Below are 24,013 nucleotides of genomic sequence, written 5' to 3'. Positions count from 1 at the left end.
GCTGAAACGTAAATTAAGGGTTAGCCCTGATGGAACTGAGGGTGACCGATTGACTTCAATGTTCTCAATGAGTAACTGTTATTCCGGTTAATCTGTTGTGAATTCAGAAACGAGGATTAAATTGGTTGTGTAGACCAGAAAGATGCACGACCAGGTCTAGTTTGATTGCATAAAAACCAACCTTGTTTCTTGAATGAGAGGATGTCAGAGCTCCAGCATACCCATGGTTATCCCAACCCCCATCCATTACAGACAAGAACAATTTCCTATTGAATGTGTCAATTCTTTCATGTTGGGCAGAAAAAAAGAGTTCTACCACCTTGCTTAATTCTGCCAGTCACATTTCATCAGCATCCCTGCAAGTTCAAGTTTCTTTTCAGCAAAGAAAGTACTGTACGTACCTTTGCCTTGAAATGAGTTAAACAAGTAAGCATTCTGCAGGGAAAGAACCATCTTGCCTCTTGTGCCCATGAGTGTGGAATTGTGCTCTGCATCCACTATCTCACAGAAGTGCAGCTGGACACTGGAAGTTGGTTACCTGGATTTAATAAAATTGAGTGGTGCTGCTGTGTTGAGAATACCATGAAGACTTGGTTCAGTGTCTTTTTCAGCAGGCGCATCTTGATTGTTAAAAGACAATGAGTCCAAATTGTATACGACACTCTGTTACCTACACTGAGCACACCAAGCACAAAATGGTAATGACCTTGGATGTGGTGTACACATTGAAGTGCTAGGGACAGACACTATGGCTTCAGTGGTCAAAGATAGTTTAAGAACGATTTCAAGTATAACATCACGAGCAAATTTTGAAATTTTCCACTATGCTCCACTATCCATATCTCAAAAAAGATGATTTCCCTGAACCTTGGGAACACCACTGTCTACCATCCACAGTCTGTAAGCGACTATGTAAATGACTTGCCGTTTTCAACCCTTAAGCCAGTTTTTTTATTCAAATTGACACTAACTGTCCTAGTCCATGAGCCTCAATTTTGCTAACCAGCCTTTTGTGTAGTACCTTGTCAACTACTTTCTTAAAATCTATATAGACAACATCATCTTGAACATTTTCTTGTTACTTCAAAAAAATTCACTTAATCAAACATGATCTGCCTGTTACAAATCTGAAACGGCCCTCCTTAGCCATGTTAAACCTCTCCTAGGTGCCTTTTCTCCCCAGATAATTGTTTCTAAAACCTTATTGACCACTGATAAACTGATAGCTGTAGTTTCTAGGAATGTCTTTACACCCATTCTTGAACAAGGGTGTCAGATTTGCCACTCTCCAATTCTTTGGCAACCCCATGGTATCAAGGGTAGGTTGAAAGTTTATGGCGAGCCCCTCTGCATCTTCACTCCCACCTCCTTTAGCAACCTGGGTCGCAAGCTTTCCGGACCAGGTGATATATTCACTCTAGGCACAGCCAGCTTTTTCATTGCTGCCTCCCTATCAAATTTCACCTGATCAGCATCGTCCACCCCGGTTTTGGTTTAATCTTGTTCTCTATCTTGCTCCTCATCCAAGGACCCCTGGCTTCAGTCTCTCCTTCCTCTCTCTTTCTCTCTCTTTCTCCCGCCCCCCCCCCCCCCCCCTCTCTCTCCCCGCCCCCGGTTGGAATGTAAAATTTAAAATTTATTGGACGTTGCCATTTGATGTTGGTGTTTATTCCAGCTTCTTGCCTGCTCTACAAACATTTCTCTTCGGATTTCAGTGACGCACAGTATTATTGACACTTCAACAATTGTGTATGTTTTTCTCTTTTAGCAATTTTCTGTGCTACTGTGCAGTAGCTTTAGTGCTGACTAATTTCTTCGCTCTTATGCTCAGAGGGGGGGGGAAAAAAAGCAAATGTTGCTTCCATATGGCAGGCTTGGTAACTAAATGTCTCTGTAATATGTGAGGGGGTGTTGGAAGATTTATTGAGCAGTACTTGTGGTTAAAGTGTATCTCAAACTCCAGTACAAGTAAAGATCCAAATTCGTACAGCTGTCTTCATAGTTTAATTTTGCAGGGTTAATGGTGGTGTTGTGCTACTTACACCATCACAGCCTCGTTGTTTAGACCTTGATGAAGGAAGTTCTGTGCCATCACTCTGAATTTTGTTGTTGTTTTGAAGCCAGTGTTGCATTAAAAATGTATCCATGTCTCTACAGTTTATTGTCTTTGTTCACAATGATCTTTCCTGTTCTTTGTAATTATGCCTGCTCCCGCTGAAATGGCTCTACGACACCCAGCTTGAAGGAGAATTTACTAAGCCCCCAATTTTATTTGTGTACCAATCTGCTGTGGAAGGTCTGTTGCATTTTCCACTTGCTAAGCAGAAAATGAATCAGGAACAGGTGCAGGCACTCTATTGCAGGCTTATTTTGTGTATATTCAGTTGGACTGGATTAACGTTTCAAGTCTACACCCTCCATTTTGGAAATTGTATTCTTGTGTGGTTGTGCGGGTATGAGGTTACAAGTGATAACTTCATCAGTTTATTACAGGGGTCTTCGCGTGCCCTTGCATGCCGTGCTTATAGCCTCGCAAGAGTGACTTGCGGTGCCCTGCCCCCCACTGATATTGCACACCGGTACTGGCGCACAGGCCATTTGGCAGTATGTGAATGAGTGTACATTCTACAGAAACGGGGCTTCTGCCTTATTCCGAAAACAAACCACAACATGACAGTGAAAGCCAAGGCTTTCAATTGACAGCACCAGCAAAGGCAGAGGTGGATGGCACATTAGAGAAATGGGGCAATAAATAGGGCCTGTGATTTGCCCAGCCAACCTCATCAGCATGAATTTAAACATGCCACCTTCAAACTTTCCTCCGTTCCAACCCCCTTCCATTCATTTGGCAATATTGACTCAATATTGAGTGCCCAGACTAGCTCGAACAAAGACGTACATGATGAGTATAAAGCTCAAGAGCCTTGAGAAATGAGAGTAATCATAATGCTTTCAGCTATTTTATTCATGCTGAAGGCATTAAAGAGCAAGACCAGACCCGAATTAATACAGCATTGCCCAGAGACTTCAATCTTTCAGCCCTTTCAAGGCCGTGTGACACGTGCACTCTCAATTGATGGCGACCATCCCTGTCTTGGATTAATTAGGGAAAAAGTTTCTTCAAATGGACAATAAATGCTGGTCAGCCAGTGACACACATGTCCCACGAATGAATTTTTAAAAATGCTTGAGCGACTTCCAAATGACAGAGGGCGGTTTTGCCTGAGTGTGAAGGGTTGGAAAGAAGACTTGTGTTGCCTTTGCACTCACAATGCTGGTCTAGCTCCCCCTCCACAAAACCAGGTTTTATCCCCAGAGGGAAGTTACAATCCTCTCAATTTTATCCAATAGTTAAAAGTAACATGCAAGGGAACTTACCTAACTAACTGTTTAAAGTTTTTAAAAGTTTATTTATGTATCACAAGTAGCCTTACATTAACACCGCAATGACGTTACTGTGAAAATCCCCTAGTCGCCACACTCTGGCGCCTATTCGGGTACACTGAAGGAGAATTTAGCACGGCCCATACATGTAACCTGCACATCTTTCGGACTGTGGGAGGAAACGGGAGCACCCGGAGGAAACCCACACAGACACGGGGAGAACGCGCAGACTCCACACAGGCAGTGACCCAAGCTGGGAATTGAACTGGTGCCAATGGTGTCAAACATAACAACCAGAATGATCTACAAATGCAGAGTCTTTGCATTGCTTAGATTATTTCACTCATTGCAATACACAGGGGAGGCTGACCGAGGCGGCAAAACAACTGGTGCCCCATCCCCCACTCAATCTTTGATGGTTATATGTACTATGTTTTACTAAAGTGATTGAGGGTGAATACAAATTGTCAGTAAATTAAAATACATTCTACTAATTATACCCATATGATTGTCCAGATGCAGTTTCCAGGTGGAACTTTATCCAGGAAATGAATCTGGAGCCACCAGCGCAGTGCTCCTGGGCACATTTTGTGCACATTAAACATCCTTCTGGTTTGAAAATGTGCTAATGGGAACCTGCTGCCTCTCAAGATGTTTGTTTTTGATTGGACATTGACTGTGCTTTCAGTGGTGCTGCAAAATATGAAACCAGTCACATACCCTCAGTTACTCTGGAGAGGTAATTTTAGAGCAGCTCACTGCCACTGACCAACAGTGGTCAGTCAGGTAGCTGAAAAGAGGTGTTTATTTTGACCACATTTTGCTCAGTTCACACCTGGGGGCAATGTTTGAGATATGAATTTTGTTAACTCTTCTCTCATGCTCAGTGTGTCTGTTGCTCACGTTATGTGCTGATCAATACCGTGTAAGTCATGTCTTGCTGGTAGTGGCAAAGATATCCAGCCAAAAGTTTACATGCCATTACTTGTGCGTATGTGTTGGGTAAGCAGGACATAAATCTGATAGGTCCACTCCTAAGCTTTGCAAATGTAGCATTCCACAGTTTCCAGTTAGGGCATATCAAAAATGAGAGGAAATGTTAAGCTGGCATTATTATTGAAATATTGTAGCTTGTGCTAGAGCTGTTAATTGAGCTTGGCATGAAATAGTATGATTTTTAGCGTGACTTTAGGGATTATTGTTGATATTGCTATTTAATGTCTGGATTCAGAGTTTCTTTTCAAATCTGTATTTTTACTGATCTGTAATAAATAAAAATGTTGTAATACATACAGGGTCACTTATTTTTGTCACCTGGCCCATTTGTGTGCGTGCGCCTGTGTATGTGTGCATTTAAGATAATTTGTTTCTTTCAGCTGCAGTTTGATATATATGCACAAACATTTTGCGGTCTGGGTTTCATGTTCCAACAAATGGTATTTATAGGCAGCAGGGGAGGAAGACTCCATTTTCACTATGACTTTGGACTTGCTTCAAGAGGGGATAAATAAGTTAAAAGCCCATGGTGTTAAGGGTAAGATCCTGGCATGGATAGAGGATTGGTTGACTGGCAGAAGATAGAGAGTGGGGATTAAGGGGTCTTTTTCAGGATGGCTGCTGGTGACCAGTGGTGTGCCTCAGGGTCAGTGCTGGGGCCACAACTTTTCACAATGTACATTAACGATTTGGAAGAAGGAACTGAAGGCACTGTTGCTAAGTTTGCAGATGATACAAAGGTATGTAGAGGGGGGGATATTGTAGAATTGAGGAAGTAGGGGGGCTGCAGAAGGACTTGGACAGGTTAGGAGAGTGGGCAAAGAAATGGCAGATGGAGTACAATGTGGAAAAGTATGAGGCTATCCACTTCGGAAGGAGGAATGGAGGCATAGTCTATTTTCTAAACGGCACAATGCTTAGGAAATCAGAAACACAAAGGGACTTGGGAGTCCTTGTTCAAGATTCTCAAGGTTAATGGGCAGATTCAGATTTAGGAAGACAAATGCAATATTAGCATTCATGTCGAGAGGGCTAGAATACAAGAGCAGCGATGTACTTCTGAGGCTGCAAAAGGCTCTGGTCAGACCCCATTTGGAGTATTATGAGCACTTTTGGGCCCCGTATCTAAGGAAGGGTGTGCTGGCCTTGAAAGGGTCCAGAGGAGGTTCCCAAGAATGATCCCTGGAATGAAGAGCTTGTCGTGTGGGAACAGTTGAGGACTCTGGGTCTGTACTCGTTGGAGTTTAGAAGGATATGGGGGGATCTTATTGAAACTTACAGGATACTGTGAGGCCTGGACAGAGTGGACGTGGAGAGGATGTTTCAACTAGCAGGAAAAACTAGTGGGCACAACCTCAGACTAAAGGGATGATCCTTTAAAACAGAGATGAGAAGGAATTTCTTCAGCCAGAGTGTGGTGAATCTGTGGAAGTCTTTGCCACGGAAGACTGTGGCGACCAGGTCATTGAGTGTCTTTAAGACAGAGATCGGTTCTTGATTAATAAGGGGATCAGGAGTCATGGCGAAAAGGCAGGAGAAAGGGGATGAGAAAAATATCAGCCATGATTGAATGACGGAGCAAACTCGATGGGCCGAGTGGCCTAATTCTGCTCCTATGTCTTATGGTCTTATGGGATATAGTTTAGTTTGCACCCCTTCCTTGCTGACATACATTATCCTCGTGTTCAAAGCCCTCCATGCCTTCACCCCTTAACCTTCCCTAGTCTTATAAACCTGCGCCCACCCAGCTCCAGGTCTCCCTTCTGATTTTTTACTCCAAACGTTGCCCTACCATTTGACTAGACCATGCCTTCAATCACCCTCCTCCTCGCCCTTTGGAAAACACTCTGCAATTTCCTTTCTCCAAGGCAAAGTTTTATGCCACTTAATATCTTAATTTCTGTGAAACACTCTTTGGGTTGCTTTCCTATGTTGAAGGTGCAATATAAATGAAAGATGTTGATTAAATTCACTTGAACTGTTTGACGTGAAATGTAAGCTGGCATCTTCTAAATAGTTTGACTTTTGCTGTGTTCCTGAAAGTTGCCAATGGAATGATGGTGTTTACTTTTGTTTCCACCCAAGAAATTCCAGAGCATCAAAGTATTGCCTGCCTTTTTGATTTAATTTCTCCTCTGTCTCTCCGCACTCTTTGATGTTGCATACATGCCACCATGTCCTCCTTCAGTGGAAGGGTGTGACTGTCTGGAACTTGAGCAACTTTACAAATGCTGGTTAACCATTCAAGCAGAAAATGTGCAATTGAGCAAGGTTTTCTATTTTGCCATACCAAAAATAAGGCCATTTGTTTTTTTTAAAAAGGCTTCAATTTTGCACAGTAAGAAGTCTAACAACACCAGGTTAAAGTCCAACAGGTTTATTTGGTAGCAAAAGCCACTAGCTTTCAGAACAGGCTGTTCCTTCATCAGGTGAGTGGGAGTTCTGATCACAAACAGGGCACAAAGACACAAACTCCATTTACATGAATAATGATTGGAATGTGAGTCTTTACAGCTAATCAAGTCTTAAAGGTACAGACAGTGTGAGTGGAGAGAGCATTAAGCACAGGTTAAAGAGATGTGTATTGTCTCCAGACAGGACAGCTAGTGAGATTTTGCAAGTCCAGGCAAGTTGTGGGGGTTACAGATAGTGTGACATGAACCCAAGATCCTGGTTGAGGCCGTCCTCGTGTGCGGAGCCTGGCTATCAGTCTCTGCTCAGCGACTCTGCGCTGTCGTGTGTCTTGAAGGCCGCCTTGGAGAATGCTTACCCAGAGATCAGAGGCTGAATGCCCGTGACCGCTGAAGTGTTCCCCAACAGGAAGAGAACAGTCTTGCCTGGTGATTGTCGAGCGGTGTTCATTCATCCGTTGTCTTGGCGTCTGCATGGTTTCCCCAATGTACCATGCCTCGGGACATCCTTTCCTGCAGCGTATCAGGTAGACAACGTTGGCCGAGTTGCAAGAGTAGGTACCGTGTAACTGGTGGATGGTGTTCTTGCGTGAGATGGTGGCATCCGTGTCGATGATCTGGCACGTCTTGCAGAGGTTACTGTGGCAGGGTTGTGTGGTGTCGTGGTCACTGTTCTCCTGAAGGCTGGGTAGTTTGCTGCGGACAATGGTCTGTTTGAGGTTGTGCGGTTGTTTGAAGCCATTTTGCAGCCCTGGGGAGATCTGAGATTGCAATTCAGTCAAGGGGGAAAGAAGCTACAGTGAGAGCTTTTCCACATGATCTTAATTATTCTGGCGGCATGATGGTACAGAGGTTAGCACTGCTGCCTCACAGCGCCAGAGTTCGATTCCTGACTTCAGGTCTTTGCGGAGTCTGCACGCTCTCCCCGTGTCTGCGTGGGTTTCCACTGGGCCCCCCGGTTTCCTCCCACAGTCCAAAGATGTGCGGGTTAGGTGGATTGGCAATGCTAAATGCCACTCGGCGTCAGGGGAACTCACTAGGGTAAATGGGGTTGTGGGAATAGGGCCTGGGGTGGATTGTGGTCGGTGCAGACTCGATGAGCTGAATGGCCTCCTTCTGCACTGTAGGATTCTATGATTTTGCTCGCTGGTCAATTTCAGGGACAATAACTTGTAGCTCAATGCCCTCTTCATAATTATGGCCTCACTTCAAGACTGGCAGCTTACCTTGGTAAAGTGTGTATTTTTATAACTTTTATATCTTCAGCAAGACATCCCAAAACTCCTCATAGCCAATGAATGCAAGCACACAAGTCAATTTAATATAGCAAGGAGCCACAATCAGTGACTGACCAGCTAACCTTTTGCTGGTGGTGGTTGAGAGGGGAATGTTGGTTAGGACAGAAGGGAGACTTGTTTCAGCCTTGAAATGTTGACTTAGATTGTGCACAGTTTATCCTTGTATTTGTTTAACATAGCAACATGCCCAATGTTTCACAGGGTGGGTGGGGGGTGTGGAGGCTGAAGTGGAAGGAGAATTAGACAAGAGTTGCAGGAACATTAGGGGCGGTGGCTTAACATTGGAGCAACAGACACTTACTTACACCGTTGCTTTTAAGTCTCAGTTTTTGGCTTTAGGATTTCCTTTTTGGCTGGTGGGTGTTCTTAAGCTTGGGATTGCAAACTGAGGTCACCATCTTTTATGCCTGAGTTGTGTTCTATGCCTCTGGTTAGCCTAAACAAATTGTAGTCTGTCCATCCAGATTTAGATTGAGTGTGGAGGTTGCTGCTGTTTGAGGCAGTGTTAACAAAGACCATGGGACAAAATTTACTAAGATTTCCTAACCAGCATTTTGTGAAGGTTTTGCAAATTGGTTAGCAATTTCAGCAAAGGCAGATAAGCAATTAAATGTGAAAATGCAAAATTGCTCGATGCGATTAGTTTCTTCCCCACCAGCTTTGCAAAAATGTCATCTTGCTGCCTGGCTCCCCTTTTCAAATGCATTGAATGGGGTGAAGTTCTGAACTTTCTGTGGCATCTTTAGCTCATATATGCAGTGCTGCAGATAAGAACTAAATTTGTGACAAAGTTAGGGTTTGTCCTTTGCAGTTTCAGAAAGCTCTTTCAATGGTGTATTTCATAATTACTGCCGAATAACCTCTGTATTGAAAAGTAACTTCTACATCTGTGGCAATTCGCTTTTTCAGCTTCGAATTAATTCTCTCCAACTTTTTTTTGTCTTTCTCTCTCTCTCAATTCAATCCAATCTTTCATTCTCTTGCTTTTCCCCTCCGGTTTTCAGTACCTCATTTGACATTGAATTCACTTCTCTGACTTGAGCTCCTGTTTCAGGTGCTGTATTATTTATTAATGGTTCTTCAATCAGGTTAAGGACGTACACAGTTGTTTGACCTATTCACCTGGGCCCCAGATCACTTTCGACAACTTTCAGTGCGAAATCTCATGGAAAGTACATGTGGTCAAGGCAGGTGCTGATTATTTGCCATTGACTGTACGTTCTGGCCCAGTTTGCTGACACATTTCCTCTGATTTTAGGGCTGCAGTGGAAACCACACAAAATCAATAACACACAATGTTAGCTCATTTACTGATTCGCTCTCGGAATGGTGAACTGATGTTGAAAGATTTTTGTATTTGCTGTGTTTCAATACAACACCTTGCCATGTATGAACATTTTTAATATTTATCTATTACAGGCCATAAACAAAGAGACTGGAATCTTAGCTGCTGCAAAGGTTATTGAGGTGAAGAGTGAAGAAGAACTTGAAGACTATATGGTGGAAATTGAGATTCTAGCCTCTTGTGACCATGCTTACATTGTTAAGCAGCTGGATGCCTTCTTTTATGAAAATAAATTATGGGTAAGGAGGAGACTTATTTCCTTTTACTTTGCTGACAAGTGAGACTCTCTGGTTATAAATTACCACTGGGTAGATGGCAAACCATAATCGCTGAGTAGATGGGGAACCAGCTGTCAGTCATGGACAATGTTCCAGGCTACAGGGAGGTGCATGGAAATTGTCCTGAATGGATTGCTCCACCTTTTTCCTTCCTGAATTGTTTTCCACAGCATTGTGGCCAGCATGTCGGCGGTTCGTGTGCTGACTGAAGGTAGTACATTGTTAAAACTGAACAAGCAATCCGTTCTTTAAAGGGAAAATCCAATTGAATTTTCCCCCTTACAGACATGCAGAATTGTTGCAGAGCCTCCATAGCACCAGTAGAATCCAGAGATTCCGACAGTGCAGAAGGAGGCCATTCAGCCCATCAAGTCTGCACTGATCCTCAGTAACCCCCCGGACTTACCATGGCTTAACTACCTATCCTACATATTTTGGGACACTAAGAGGCAATTTAGCATGGCCAATCCACCTAAACCGCATATCTTTGGACTGTGGGAGGAAACCGGACCACCCAGAAGAAACCCATGCAGACACTGGGAGAACATGCAAATTCCCCACAGTCATGCAAGGCTGGAGTCGAACTGGGGTCCCTGGTGCTGTGAGGTAGCAGTGTTAACCACTGTGCCACAGTGCTGCCCACTATCTTGAAATAGATTTTGAAACACTAATGGTTTACTTGTGTTAGGCACTAAAATTCTCAAAATGTTTGGTGATAAGTAATAAATGGTCAGTTGTGTGAGTTTTGTCTACTAATTTTAGTTCTTTCATGTTCAAAACTTGGCACCATACATGATAATGTCCGTTTCATATTCCAAAGATTCCCCTTTGTGGTAAGGTGCCCTTTTGCATTTAGAAATGTATTTGCCTTACTCCTCTGGCACCTCCTCTTCCTTTGAGCTCCTTTCCATGTTCCAACTCTCTCCTTTTGTTTAGAATCCGCCTTCTCTACCATCTCCCTCCCTCAGCCCCTTCATGGAGTGACTTGCTTATCTTTATGCTTTCAATCTGTAACACAGCTTGCCTTTTTGCGGTTCTCCTGTTCTCACGAAGCCTCGCCCTCCCTTATAAGCTTTCCTACCCTTTCGGAACTTTGCCATTTGTGTATCCTCTTCCCTGGTCTGGGTCACAGGCATGGTTGTTCCTGATCAAGTCCTCCCTCTCTCTCTCTCTCTCGCTCTCTCTCTCAAAACACTGACACTCTCTGTCCCCTTCCAGCTAAATTTTCTTGTGTTTGTCCCTTTTTGGGGAGAGGGCCTGCATGAAAAGTGTCCCCCTGTTATGTAAACTGCATTTTTTTGGGTGAACTTTTGCTCACGGGGGTATGAAATATCCATTTGGGGCATCTGATAATTTCAGGTCGAGCACCAGATCAGACTGATGGTGTCTAAATTCATTTCCCATAGGGCTGCTCTGTGGAGACTTTTACTCTTGATCTGGGCTTGATTTAAACCCAAGTAAACAACCAGTGTCCAACCCGTGGCACTGCCCAGTTACACCCAACTTCCTTCCTCACTCGATTCTAGTTCTGCATTATGATGCTGTTTGTGAATATATTTGGATTGTTCTGACCATACAACTCAAGAGTCTATAGCTGTTCATTATTGAACAATTGCAATTCAATGCAATAACAAAAATAAGTGCAGTAAATCAGTGCTTTTGAGTGTTTCCTGGTATTTATGATTAAACAATTAACCTGTCAATACCTTGTGTATCCATGCAAACTTTGAAGAGGTGCTTTCTTAACTGCATAGATCTTTCGTAATTACCAGCCGAGGAGTTGATGGGTACTTTTTATGACTTGTCTTGTTCCAATTCTCTTCCCGCACCTAGTGGTTCACTAAGGCAGATTTTTGTCTGTTTCCCTAGCTAGTTATTCCTGGAACAGGTCGCTAATCTGTGACCAGAGGCTTTATGCCATTCCGCATTAAGCACGGCTGACCAGGAGTGTCTCCTGCTTTTACTGTCAGCCATTGGCGTGTTGGAAGGGTTTGCAGATTGACGCTCAACATGTTTGACCGCGTTATGAACGCACCTTGGCCATCAGGTCCTGGAATGGGTGTCAAACTCGGAGTTACTGCCTCAGAAAACAGGGATGCGACCTACTGCAGCACAAGACCTCCCTTATTAGCATGTCATCGCATCTTTTTAAGCAAATCTAGGGCCAGAGAAAAACTATCTACTTTAAAAAGTACATGCAGTCGCACACATTGAAGCTAATGAGCAGAAATACAATATGAACAATGATTGCCAAGTTTCAGAAATGTTTCCAAGATGGAAACCGTAAAACATGGTCATAAGTTCAGTGGACTTTCCTGCCATTTTGTGTTCGACTTGTGTTGATATGATGATGTATTAAAATTCTCATATTTTTAAACAAAAACTGCCGTGATACTTGAGTTTTGTAAGTGCTCATTTCCTTCCCACACAGCTTTGATTTAGTCAAAGTAGCAATGGATTTCATTTTGCTCATTCAGTGATGAGAAAAAGTTGCTAAATCCTCATCCAGAAAATATGAATTCCACCTGGTGGGCACTGAGCTGATTGGCTTGGATTTGTTACAGGGACACCTTCAGTTAATTTAAATACACGTTTGGCAAACGTTTGGTTAAAGAGTTAAGTTTGTGTATTAGAGGAGGATGGGTAGAGAAGCTCATGGAGAGAATTCCAGAGCTTGGGTCCAGCTAACTGAAGGCATAGCTGCCAATGGTGGCTCAGTAAAAATTGAACTCTCACTAGAGACCAGAGTTGGAAGGTATGAAGATATCTTGGAGAGTTTTAGGACTGAGGAGATTAGAGATTGAAAGCAAATAAGGCCATGGAGGGATTTCACAGAATTGTTACAGTGCAGAAGGAGGCCATTTGGCCCATCGTGTCTGTACCAGCTCTTCAAACAAGCATCAAGACTTGGGCCATTTCCGTTGCCTTTTCCCTGTACCCCTGCACATTGTTTCTTCTTACTGCTTTATTACATGCTACTTTTTGAATTCATTCTTTGGATATGAACATTGCTGGCTAGGCCAGCATTTATCGGCCATTATTGTATTGAAAGGTGCAGCAGGCTTGAGGAGCTGAATTACCTGCTCCTAGTTCTGATATTCTTATGTTCTTATTCTTCTTTTGATCTCTCCCATTTCACTTGGGGCTGCCACAAGCTGGTTAATTGCACTGTTCCAACTCCTATCAGTCAGCCTTTCCTCTTCTGATCCTGTTGCGTTTAAGTCTCTTGCCGTCGCATCTTTCCATCTGGCCTTAGGCTTTCTCTTTTTCCTGGCAGTTCCATCTCCATCACTCACACTCTCTCTCTCTCTCTATACAACTGATGGCCATACGGTTTTAATCTCTCCTCCGCTACTTTGCTCCTATAGTATTTTCTGATCCCCTGATGCTTTCCTTGCTCATTACTCCAGGCATTCATCTCTGTACCTGCATCTCATTAGTATCCACTCATTGTTCCTCTCTTGATGCTGCCTTGGTGTCTGCACTGTATACCAAGGCCAGTGTCGCCCATGTCTTGCAGCTTTTTCCTTTCAGTTTCAGCAAAACTTTTCTATTACCGAACACTCCACTGCACTTCCTCCAATGACGTCAACCAGGGCTAATCAGTTGGCCACCATTTGTTGCTCATCCTTAATTGTGCTGGAGAAGGTGGTGGTGAGCCGCCATCTTCATGAGGTGTCGATACATCCAAAGCGCTATTAGAGAGGGAGTTCAAGAATTTTGACACAACAGAGAATGAACATTGACATAGTTCCAAGTCAGGGTGATGTGTAGCTTGGGGTGGAAATGATCCTTGTCATGTTCCCATGTATCAATTACCCTTGTCCATAGCTGGAAGAGGTTGCTGATTTGGAACAGGTTATTTGACAAGTTTCTAGAGTGCATCTTGTATATGGTACTCTGCTGCCACTAGTGAGTGGTGGAGGGAGTCAATATATAAGGTGTGGATGGGGTACTGATCAAGCGGACTGCATTGTTCTGGATTATGAGCTCCGTGAGTGTTGTTGGAGCCACATTCATCCAGAAAAAAACTAGATGGTGAAAAGATTTTGGGGAGTCAGTTGAGTTACTCCCCCCAGAATTCCCAATCTCTGACCTTTTATAACGTGATGTGGAGATGCCGGCGTTGGACTGGGGTGAACACAGTAAGAGTTTTAACACCAGGTTAAAGTCCAACAGGTTTATTTGGTAGCAAATACCAGTAGCTTTCGGAGCGCTGCTCCTTCGTGGAGCAGCGCTCCGAAAGCTAATGGTATTTGCTACCAAATAAACCTGTTGGACTTTAACCTGGCGTTGTTAAAACTCTTACTCTGCTTTTATAACTGCAGTATTTACATGAATGGTTCGGATAAGTTTCTGATTTATTGTAATCACCAGGATGTTGATATGGGGGATTGAGCAATGGCAATGCTGTTCAATGACAAGGGGTGATGATCGTTGCCTGGCACTTGTATGGCATGAATGTTACATGCCACGTTTCAGTCCCAGTCTGAATGTTGTCCAAATCTTATTGCATAGGGGTGCAAGGCAGTTTTAGCTGTTGCAAATGGTATTGAGCACTGCAGTTGACAGCGAACGTTCCACTTTTGACCTTATGTTGGAGGGAAGGTCAATAATGAAGTAGCTGAATAGTTGTGCCTGGGCACTCCTGCCTTTCCTCTTCTGAGATGCTGAGATGATTGGCTCCAACAACCACAACCATCTTCCTTCATGTAACATATAATTCTAGCCAACTGGCCATTTTTCCACCTGATTCTCAGGAGTCTTAAATTTGAAAAAGAAAACATAATTCAGTGGATTGGGGAAAACAGGTGTACGTTTTTAAAAAAAGAACAAGTATTTTGGGATTGAAAAATTGAGAATAGTACTGAAGTTATGTTTCAGGAATTGAGTAATTTACCCGACCTGTATCTGACCTGTCGTGTTTTCTCTCGTATTCCTCCTGTGACAGTTCTCATTTTCTAAACTTTAGTTGCATGATTTTTTGGGAAGAATAATACATCCAGCAGCCCATTTTTGTTTTTTTTTGGCGGGGGGGGGGGGGGCAGTAGGGGTGTGGAATTGGCCAAAGGTTACTGACAACTTAGTCCATCTGAATCTTTGAACTGTTTGTGTGTCAGCTGTGTCTAAGTGGGTAGCACACTCACCCCTGAGTTAGAAGTTCAAGTCTTACTCCAGAATTTCAGCATAAAAATCAAAGTTGATACTTATGCAGTACTGAAGGAGAGCTACGCTTTGGATGAGATGTTAAACTGAAGTCCTGTCTGTCCCCTCGGGTGAATTTAAAACATCCTATGCCACTATTTCAAATAAGCTAATGGGGAGTTATCGAGTGTCCAGGCTGATGTTTATCCCTCAATCAATATCACAAAAAATGATTATCGCGGTGCTGTTGATTCTTGGCGCTCAGTAAGGCTTCGTGCTGTAGTCTGCCACCAGGGAATTTTCATAGGGAGGTACAGAATGACTGCAGTTGATGGTCAGATTGTGATGCTTGGTAAGTGGGAGTTGTTTGTGGAGATTGGCTAGTGTTTTTCCTACTTTACAATTATGACTATACTTTTTTTTTAAAAAAACTTCATTGGCTGGAAAACACTTCGGACCATCTGGTGGTCGTGAGAGGCACTCTAGAAATGCCCTTAGTATCCTCTTTAGACTTAGTTTGTGAAGTCCTGTAGCACCCTGTACAAGTTGCATTCCCACATTTGCAGCTTTGAAAGTATGCGTACAGGTCCAGTTTATACACTGGATTGTCGCATTCCAAATTCGTACTTCTCACTATGAGCTATGAAAGTGTCTTAACAGATGGCACCAGTTATCCCAATTGCAGCAATGCATTATTTCGAGAGTGTTTTGAGTTTGTTCAAGTTGATGTTTAAACATTTTGCGTCACAAAACAACCGGCCACGAGAAAACCAATGTATTATGTAAAATGAATAGTTTTAGATCTCAAAATTTGATTGAAGTGTTTATTAAATCTATTTAATGCTTTTGACCACCACCATTTTATGCAAACCAAATCTGGGACAGATGTCTTCTCTCATTCATAATAATAACTCCTTTTCTAATTTTTTGGTTTAATATCTTGGAATAATGACAGCAGCCAATGCCATCTCTTCTATGTACATTAGCAAAAGAACATTTAAATTTGAGATTGGTAACAGATGGAATACCTGTAGACGTGGCACGGTGACACAATGGTTAGCACTGCTGCCTCACAGCGCCAGGGACCCGGGTTCGATTCCTGGCTCGGGTGACTGTGTGGAGTTTGCACGTCCTCCCCGTGTCCGTGTGGGTTTGCTCCAGTTTCCTCCCACAATCAAAAGATGTGCGGGTTAGGTGGTTTGGCAATGCTAAATTGCCCCTTGGTATCAGGGGGGCTCGCTAGGGTGAATGGGGTTGTGGGGATAGGGCCTGGGTGGGATTGTGGTCAGCGCAGACTCAATGGGCCGAATGACCTCCTTCTGCACTGTAGGATTCTATGGTGTTCTACTTATGTTAGTCAGTAGTGCTCGTGTGCAGAATATGAGATATCTTGATATAGTCTTGCCCTGAGCACTCAGATCCTTTGAGACATTAGCACCCTATTTGACGCTGAGCTTCCAACCTAATATCCGCTCTGTCACAAGGCTCTTGCATCCATAAACACCTGTTCCCCTCACTCGCTCTCAGCCAAGCTGCTGATGAGATCTTCATCTATGCTTTTGTTAGCTCTAGAATTAACTATTCCAGTGCTCTCCTGACCAATCATCCCATATTGTGTCCTCTGTAAACTTGAGGCCACCCAACACCAAGTCCTGTTTTCTCCCCCCCATCATCCCTCTGCCGCTAATCTAGATTTAATCCCAGTCGGACAACACTTTGATCTTAAAAACCTTGTTTTCAATTCACCTCCATAGCATCTACTCTCAATCTCTGTACTCTCCTACAATCCTCCGAGACATCTGCACTACTTTAATTCGAGCCTCTTGCATGTCCTGGTTTTAATCACTTGACCTAGTGGCCATGCTGCCTGGACCCGAAGTCCTGACCCAAATCTCTCTGCCTCACTTACCCCTCTCCTACTTTAAAGTGCTCTTTAAAACCTACCACTTTAAACAAACTCTTGGCTACCTCTCCCAATAACCTTCAAAGCAAATATTATTTAATCACGCTCCAGTGAAAGGCTTTGGGACAATTGACTGCATTACAGGCATTAGATGTTTGCAGCTGTTGTTTTACTCAAACCTTGAAGACTGAAACTGTTGCCAGTTGGTCTGACAGTAATCTGCTTTCCATATCCATATAAATTCAGTGCAGACCATATCCACACAAATTCAATGCAAAGTATTGTTCTTTTTGGGGAAACATTATGAAGGAATATATATATTTATGTCATTAAATAGAAAATTATTCTTGACTTGGCTTTGCAGGCAGTAGCCGTTACATCTTTTGTAAGGGTTGCAACAGCAATTTACATTTATTTGTAGCAAATTCATGCAGAGCGCTTCATCTCTGAGCACGTTAACAACAACCTTCACTTTGATATAGCATTTCCTAATGCAGCAGAACATCCCAAGGCCGTTCACAGATGCTTTTATCAGACAGAATTTGACACTGGGCCACAAGAAGATATTGAAGCAAGCAACCAGGAGCTTGAACAAAGTGGTAGATTATGTGGAGCGATTCAAAGGAGGAACGCGAGGCTAAAGGGTTTAGGGAGGGAATTCTGGAGCTTAGGGTTTAAGCAGCTAAAGGTATGGCCCCCTAGTATTGGAGCAAAGAAAATCAGATTACAAAAGCAGCAGCGGACAGTGAACAGAAAGTGAAAGTTTGGACCTAGAGAGTCTATGATTTTCTTTCAAAGATTCAGATAGCAAGGCCAAGTGGAAAAGAATACTTGAGGGCAGGAGTATTGGGGAAAAATATTTTTCCTGGTGCTTAAAAATGCATGTAATAATTTAAAATTCAACCACAAAGTCACCAAGAAATATCACTGATCGTTGCACAGGCTTTAAAACTGCCTCATTTCAAATTTGGGCTCATTGTAAAAGTAACTTGATGAAAAACACATTTTTGCTTATAAAATGGAGATTTGGAACACCAGTTACAATTTCCTATTCCCTACTTCTAGTTCAAAGAAAGCAGTTCCTTAACGTTGACTTGGAGGTAAGAACAAAATTGATCTAGTTCCACATTACTATGCAGGGTACATTGTTCATTGCTTACTTGGTGCACATTAGTTTCTAGTCAGAATCATTCTAATCTGAATTTTGAATTGGAATTAACCATGGAATGTTGAGCGAGTGGTTTTGTCCGCATTATGAAAATTCATGGTTCTCCTTCAAGCAGCCTTGTTGCGAATCCTGGTAGAAGACGACATTTTGTGTCAAAAACATTAGTTGTGGTCTGCCTCTTCCCCAAAGTAGAACTGAAATATAAACAGCATGTCAGTGTTTTGGTTGCTCACTGCAGAATTTCCTTTATGAGCTTTGTGTAGATTTTGGACACACAAACCTTCCTACACTTGCTAATCATTAGAATCCCTACAGTGCAGAAGGAGGTCATTTGGCCCACACCGACAACAATCCCACCCGGGACCTATCCCTGTAACCCCATGTATTTACCTGCTTAGTCCCCCTGACACTAAGGGGCAATCAACCTAATCCGCACATCTTGGGACTGGAGGAAACCGGAGCACCCGGAGGAATCCCACGCAGACACTGGGAGAATGTGCAAACTCCACACACAGTGACCCAAGACCGTAATTGAACCCGGGTCCCTGGCACTGTGAGGTATCAGTGCTAACCATTGTGCCACTGTGCCGCCCTTGGATGGATGATACTTCAGCTCTACAAGGACTGTGCAGTGGTCACTCTACCATTATTATCATGGACAAATGTATCTGCGACAGGCAGAGTGGCGAGGACAAAGTCAAGTATGTTTTTACTTTTTAGATAGAAAAGGAGTAAGACGTTCACGAATAGAAGTATGCCTTGCCTCTGCTTACCTCCCCCACCCATTCCAAATTTCTCAGGGATGCACAGATATGCATTTTGAATATAAGGCTTAATTGTAATTTTTTCTGTTTTCAATTGGAATTAGATGTCTGGCAACCAAGAGATGGGAAGTGAAAGATTATTGCTTTCAGGGAAGAAGGAAGTTGAGAAGAAATTAATGCGTGTAATAACAGCAAATAAAAGTGGGATTATAAACCACCTTTTTTTTTTGCTGTGGTGTTGCCTAGAGGATCTGTAACCTGAAGGGAAAATAAATGCTGATTTGTGCAGAGGCCACTTAGTGGGCGAACTTGCAGCTGTCTTCAGGACACCAGCTGCAAGGAATACTTGCATACTTTCTCCAGTGTTTACCCGACAGCTGAATCTAATGCGAGTTTTGCTGTTGCAGTGCTCCAAGCTAATGTGAAGATAGAGCTGCTTCTCTGCTTCTGTTTCTCTGCCATAATTTGGGTTTTGCTTTTTATTATGAAGGGGGGGGGGGTTGCAGATCATCGATAGATCTCCCCATGGGCTTTGAGGTGTATGAGCTTCCTTACTGAGTGAGTGGAGGCTTGCCGAATGAGAAGCGGTCAGCGGGGGGTTTTTAAACTTCTGCTCAGCCCAGCCCGCTGTTGTAGGTCCCTGGGTGTAGACTGGCTGTAAGATGCAGACACGACTCTTTTCTTTGCTTGGTGATGGGAAACTGACATTGGGCTGAATTACCTCACTTTTAATATTACTTCTGGATGCATCTGTGGAGTTTACTCATTTAAAAAAAATGGTATCAAAGGACAGCGTTATATTTGTGTGGAAGTCAAGGCTCGGGTCTACAGGCCACTAATGCTTAACAAGAAGGATTAATCAGATTCAACTCCTTGCATTGCTTTGAATTCAATGTGTTACCTTAATGTTGCTCTGAACATTACAATTCGCCCAGCGGAAGTGCAGTATCTGGAAAGATTAGCTGAGTCTTGCTCCATTGGAGTTCTATTAATAAGCATCATAAGTTAGCAACTACCAGCTGGCCTACATTAATAAACTTTCTGTGCATGATACCTCGACAGCTGTGCTGCTGCTTCCGAGGGAGACCCCAGTTCTCATTGCTTTACTGTCTGTATCCATGTCCGGGAATTCAGCTGATTTTGTTCTTCGTTGCCAGTAACTTTTCTGGAAGATTGCTTAATGCTTGAGGGGACAGCCTGGAGCCCTTTCCCTCTGTCAATAAACCGAGGGATCAACTTCCTATCATTACCTATATTTAACATCCCACAGTGCCTGGGTTGGCACTGATGATGAACCCTGGTGGTAATAAATTTGATGTATTTTGTCTTCCACTCAGTTCTGGGCCTTCGGCAGCAGACTAGATGAAATCAGGAGGGTTTTCTGCACCATCTTGTAAGAGTGCGCCATAGAATCCCTACAGTGCAGAAGGAGGCTGTTCGGCCCATCAAGTCTGCACCAACTCTCCAAAAGAACATCTTACTGAGCCCCACTACCGTGCCCCCTCCTGGCTAATCTGCCTAACCTACATGTTACTGGACACTAAGGGGCAATTTAGCACGGTCAATCCACCTAACCCACACATCTTTGGGACTGTGGGAGGAGCACCCGGAGGAAACTCAAGCAGACATGGGGAGAAGTCACCCAAGGCTGGAATTGAACCTGGATCCCTGGCGCTGAGGCAGCAGTGCTAACCACTGTGCCACCGCCATTAGCTAACCTCAATTGTCACTGGTGGTGATTAAGGGGAGAGTTAGGGAAGAAAGTTACTCTTCAAAAAGCTATGGCTGTGATTTTTCCTTGCTGTATGGTTGGGTTTTGAGTGAAACGTCTTTTTGATGAACACTGTGAACTTTGGTCAGACTCTGGGACATGGAGGGAGATCCAGTTGGAGACCAGTTACATTTTGTTTAAATTAGATAAAGGTTGAGATTCGGAACGTCTCATTTCGAATAAATTCACAGGGTTCCACAAGTTTTGACTGAACAAAAACCAACTTTACCACAAGTTCATTAAGATACAATGACTTAAGTGTGAAGTCTGATTTTTGTGGATTTCTCAACACTACCCAGATGTCGTCACACTGAGCCAACCAACCAATCTCACTGAAACTTTGTCTTTCTCAGGAGATTTTTCTGTTTCCACATTTGATGTTCCTGCCTTGGAATTCTCTCCAAATGTCACTCCCACTCGAACATCTTTAACAATGATGTGGACATGCCGATGTTAGACTGGGGTGGGCTCAGTAAGAAGTCTCTCAACACCAAGTTAAAGTCCAGCAGGTTTATTTGGAGTCACGAGTTTTCGGACAGCTGCTCCTTCATCACTTGGGATCATGGCTTACAAACCTGTTGGACTTGTGTTGTGAGACTTCTTACTATCTTTAACAATGGTTCACCTTGCAGGACTTCTATCCCACCTTTGAGATTCCTTTTCTCTGGATTCCCGAGCACGTTCAAACGCTAGTCCACAAACATACTTTCAGATTTATGGCCGTGCTAAGCGGATCACCACTGCTCCAACGGGATATCTTTGCCTCTGCGGCCCTTTTCAAGTCTGCTCCCCAGCTCTTTAAGTTCCAGTCTGTTTCTCTGTTTCTTTCTTTTAACTTTAACTGAAACCCGTTTATGTCCTTTTTGTCTTTGCGACACTTCTGGCTAGCAGACTGCCTCAAGAATAGTTGTTCACTGACCTTTGAACTGGTATGATGATCAATGAGAACACTCAGACGGTCCACCCTTGTTACTAGGCAGGAACCAATATAACAAGCATCAGAGCATCCTGTACCTTATGTTGCAATCTTCGCAGGGCTTTTATATGCTCACTTTTAGTTTGGATCCAGAGTCTGAGTCTGTGTATTGCTGCAATTGATCCCATTATCTCAGTAGTAGAATTGCAGGCTCTTTCTTTGAATGGTTCTCTTGTTGGGAAAAGGGTGTTGCTTTTAGCAATGCAAGTATGGGAAGTTGGTCCACAGATGCCAGTCTTTTGCATCCCAAATTTTAAAAGTGCAGTGGACATTCATCAAGCCAATTGCTTGGATGGCGGGACTGTCCTATGAGAAGAGATGGAGGAAATTGCAGTGCCTCTGTTCACCCAAATTCTCTCATTGAGCGTAGGGGGCTACATTTGATAGATGCAGAAAGGGCTATCTCCTCTTGCCTGGGGGGAAAGAGTAGGTGTCTATAACCAGACACGACAGTCTCGGAATAAGGGGCAAGCCATCAAGTCTGAGATGAGGAGGAATTTCTTTACTTGGTATTATGAATCATTGAAATTCTCTACCCAGAGGGTTGCGGGAACTCAGTAATTGAGTATGTCCAAGATAGAGATCATTAGATTTCTAGATACTAATGACGTCAAAGGATATGAGGATAGCGTAGGAAAGTAGCATTAAGGTAGATGATCAGCCATGATCTACTTGAATGATGGAGCAGGCTGGATGGGCTGAATGGCCTACTCCTCCTTTGTTCCTAATCAATGTACAGGTTTATTGTTTAGCATGAATTTCAGATGACTGAAATATGAAGGTTACTGTACCCTCTGCAGGATGTTCCCAGTTACATATTTTATCGTTTTGACATCCACATCTTTCTTGTTTATTACTTGGATGCTGTATTCATCCTAGATAAGGTGCCAGTTAGAAAAGCGATGGATGTAGTTCCCAGAGAGCTGAGTGACTCACTGGAACTGGAGTGTGCCTCTTTGCAACGTTGATTTCAAATATTTTTGCTTCCAAACAAAGAAAATGAAATCTTACTTTAGCAACCTCCCAAATTGGGTTGTGGTTGGAGACTGAGATGTGTTTGGGCACAAGTGAGGAAAGAACTGGGTCACTCGTGGCTGTAGCTTGGATTGTCCAGTGCTTTAAGCTGTAAAATTTCTAGACAAGTGGTGATAACCAACAGCTTAATTACAACCTTAAATATAATTTTTGTCCCCGCTTTACTAAGTAGCCCCACATTAAATTCCATATGCACTCTGATCTTGAGCTATAGATGTGTAAGAGCTTGCCACACTGTAACGCTAGATGTAAACCAGGTAGGAGCTTGTTTACTGGAATGAGTGTTTAATTAATCACCTTTGCGGGCAGTTTGCCAAGCCTTCTGTGACGCAACCATCGAAAGTCCAATCATTTGCACTGTATTTTTTTAATTGACATTATGCAAAGGATCACGAAAGATTGGTTTGCATTTACTTGCTACTTTGGCCAGATGATAGTTATGATTTGCGTGCAATAAATGTGATTTCTTTTTGGTTCATGATTTAGGACTGTTAATTTCACTTTCAGTAACTAGCATGATAGTTGGTGTACGCTGACGAAACAGGATGTTTGGCATGTCCTGTTAGCAGTAACAAGGGAAATGGGGCCTTTTTATCATCACACCACTGTGTTCTTGACTGTTGCTGCAGGGAAGGGGGAGGGCACCGGCTTTGTTAAAAGGAAGTTCTCTTATCATGGGAAATGCCTGTTTTTGAACGAATTTACATTTACTTTTTCAAGCATCAGTCGAGCCTCTAGACATTGTATATTCTATTCTGTAGTCCCATTAACAGAAAAAAAGCGAGAAGCCTAGCAGGGCAATCATCATGGTTGGGAAGAGCTGATGTTTTGGGTACATTAAACCACCTAAAACATAAATTGTCGATGCTGTCTACAGATGATGTGTATTTGGATTTTTTTTCTGATTTTCTTTCGAACTTTCTGCATTATTTTCTCTCTGCCCGTGGCATCAATAGTTGCTTACTGCTTCGCAAAGTATGGGATGCATGTACCTGACAGGCAGCCACCTCACTGAACCTGTTGGAAAAGTCAATGCCCATAAATACTGGGTTTAAAATGAGCATTTTCCTCATATTGGAGAGATTTTAGTTGAGTTTCAAATTGATGTGATACAAATTGCTGGAGTAAAGAACATCAGAACTGTTTTATCTATTGTTAAAATATATATGATAAATATGACTGAGATAGCATTGTGTAGGTGACAGCATTGTGCTTGGTGATGATTCAGTTACGCTCTTGTTTTCATCAAAGGTGGACACCAATCAATATGTGACATTTAAAAATGAGCTTCAATACAATTAAGGTGATTCATTAGAAAACAGTTGAAGCAAACCACCTGATAGGAAAGCAATGTGATCAAGTTGTAGCCAGTAACGCTGGAAAAAAGATGCATGTGTCACACACGATTGGCAAGATGCAGGACTAGAAAAGATACAATGGTCGTTGTGACTGGTGTCATGGAACATAACCATTATGAAGATTGGCTAGAAGTGAATTTCTGACCATTTCTATTTGTTAAGTGAAAGGTGGGTAACTGTA

General features: G+C 43.0%; 1 protein-coding gene across 2 annotated transcripts in view; it reads left to right on the top strand.

Moving 5' to 3' along the window:
* The window catches only part of stk10 (serine/threonine kinase 10), a 113,975-nt gene that overhangs the window by 20,787 nt on the left and 69,175 nt on the right, over nucleotides 1-24,013 (top strand). For both annotated transcript variants that reach the window (XM_078231118.1, XM_078231117.1), the window contains exon 2: nucleotides 9,509-9,673. In XM_078231118.1, the coding sequence (XP_078087244.1) occupies nucleotides 9,509-9,673 (165 nt within the window). The remainder of the gene's footprint in view (nucleotides 1-9,508; nucleotides 9,674-24,013) is intronic.

This window comes from Mustelus asterias, chromosome 16 (genome assembly GCF_964213995.1).
Source record: "Mustelus asterias chromosome 16, sMusAst1.hap1.1, whole genome shotgun sequence".
NCBI lineage: Eukaryota > Metazoa > Chordata > Chondrichthyes > Carcharhiniformes > Triakidae > Mustelus > Mustelus asterias.
The sequence above is the reverse complement of the archived record's forward strand: the minus strand, read 5'-3'. Positions and strand labels throughout refer to the sequence as shown.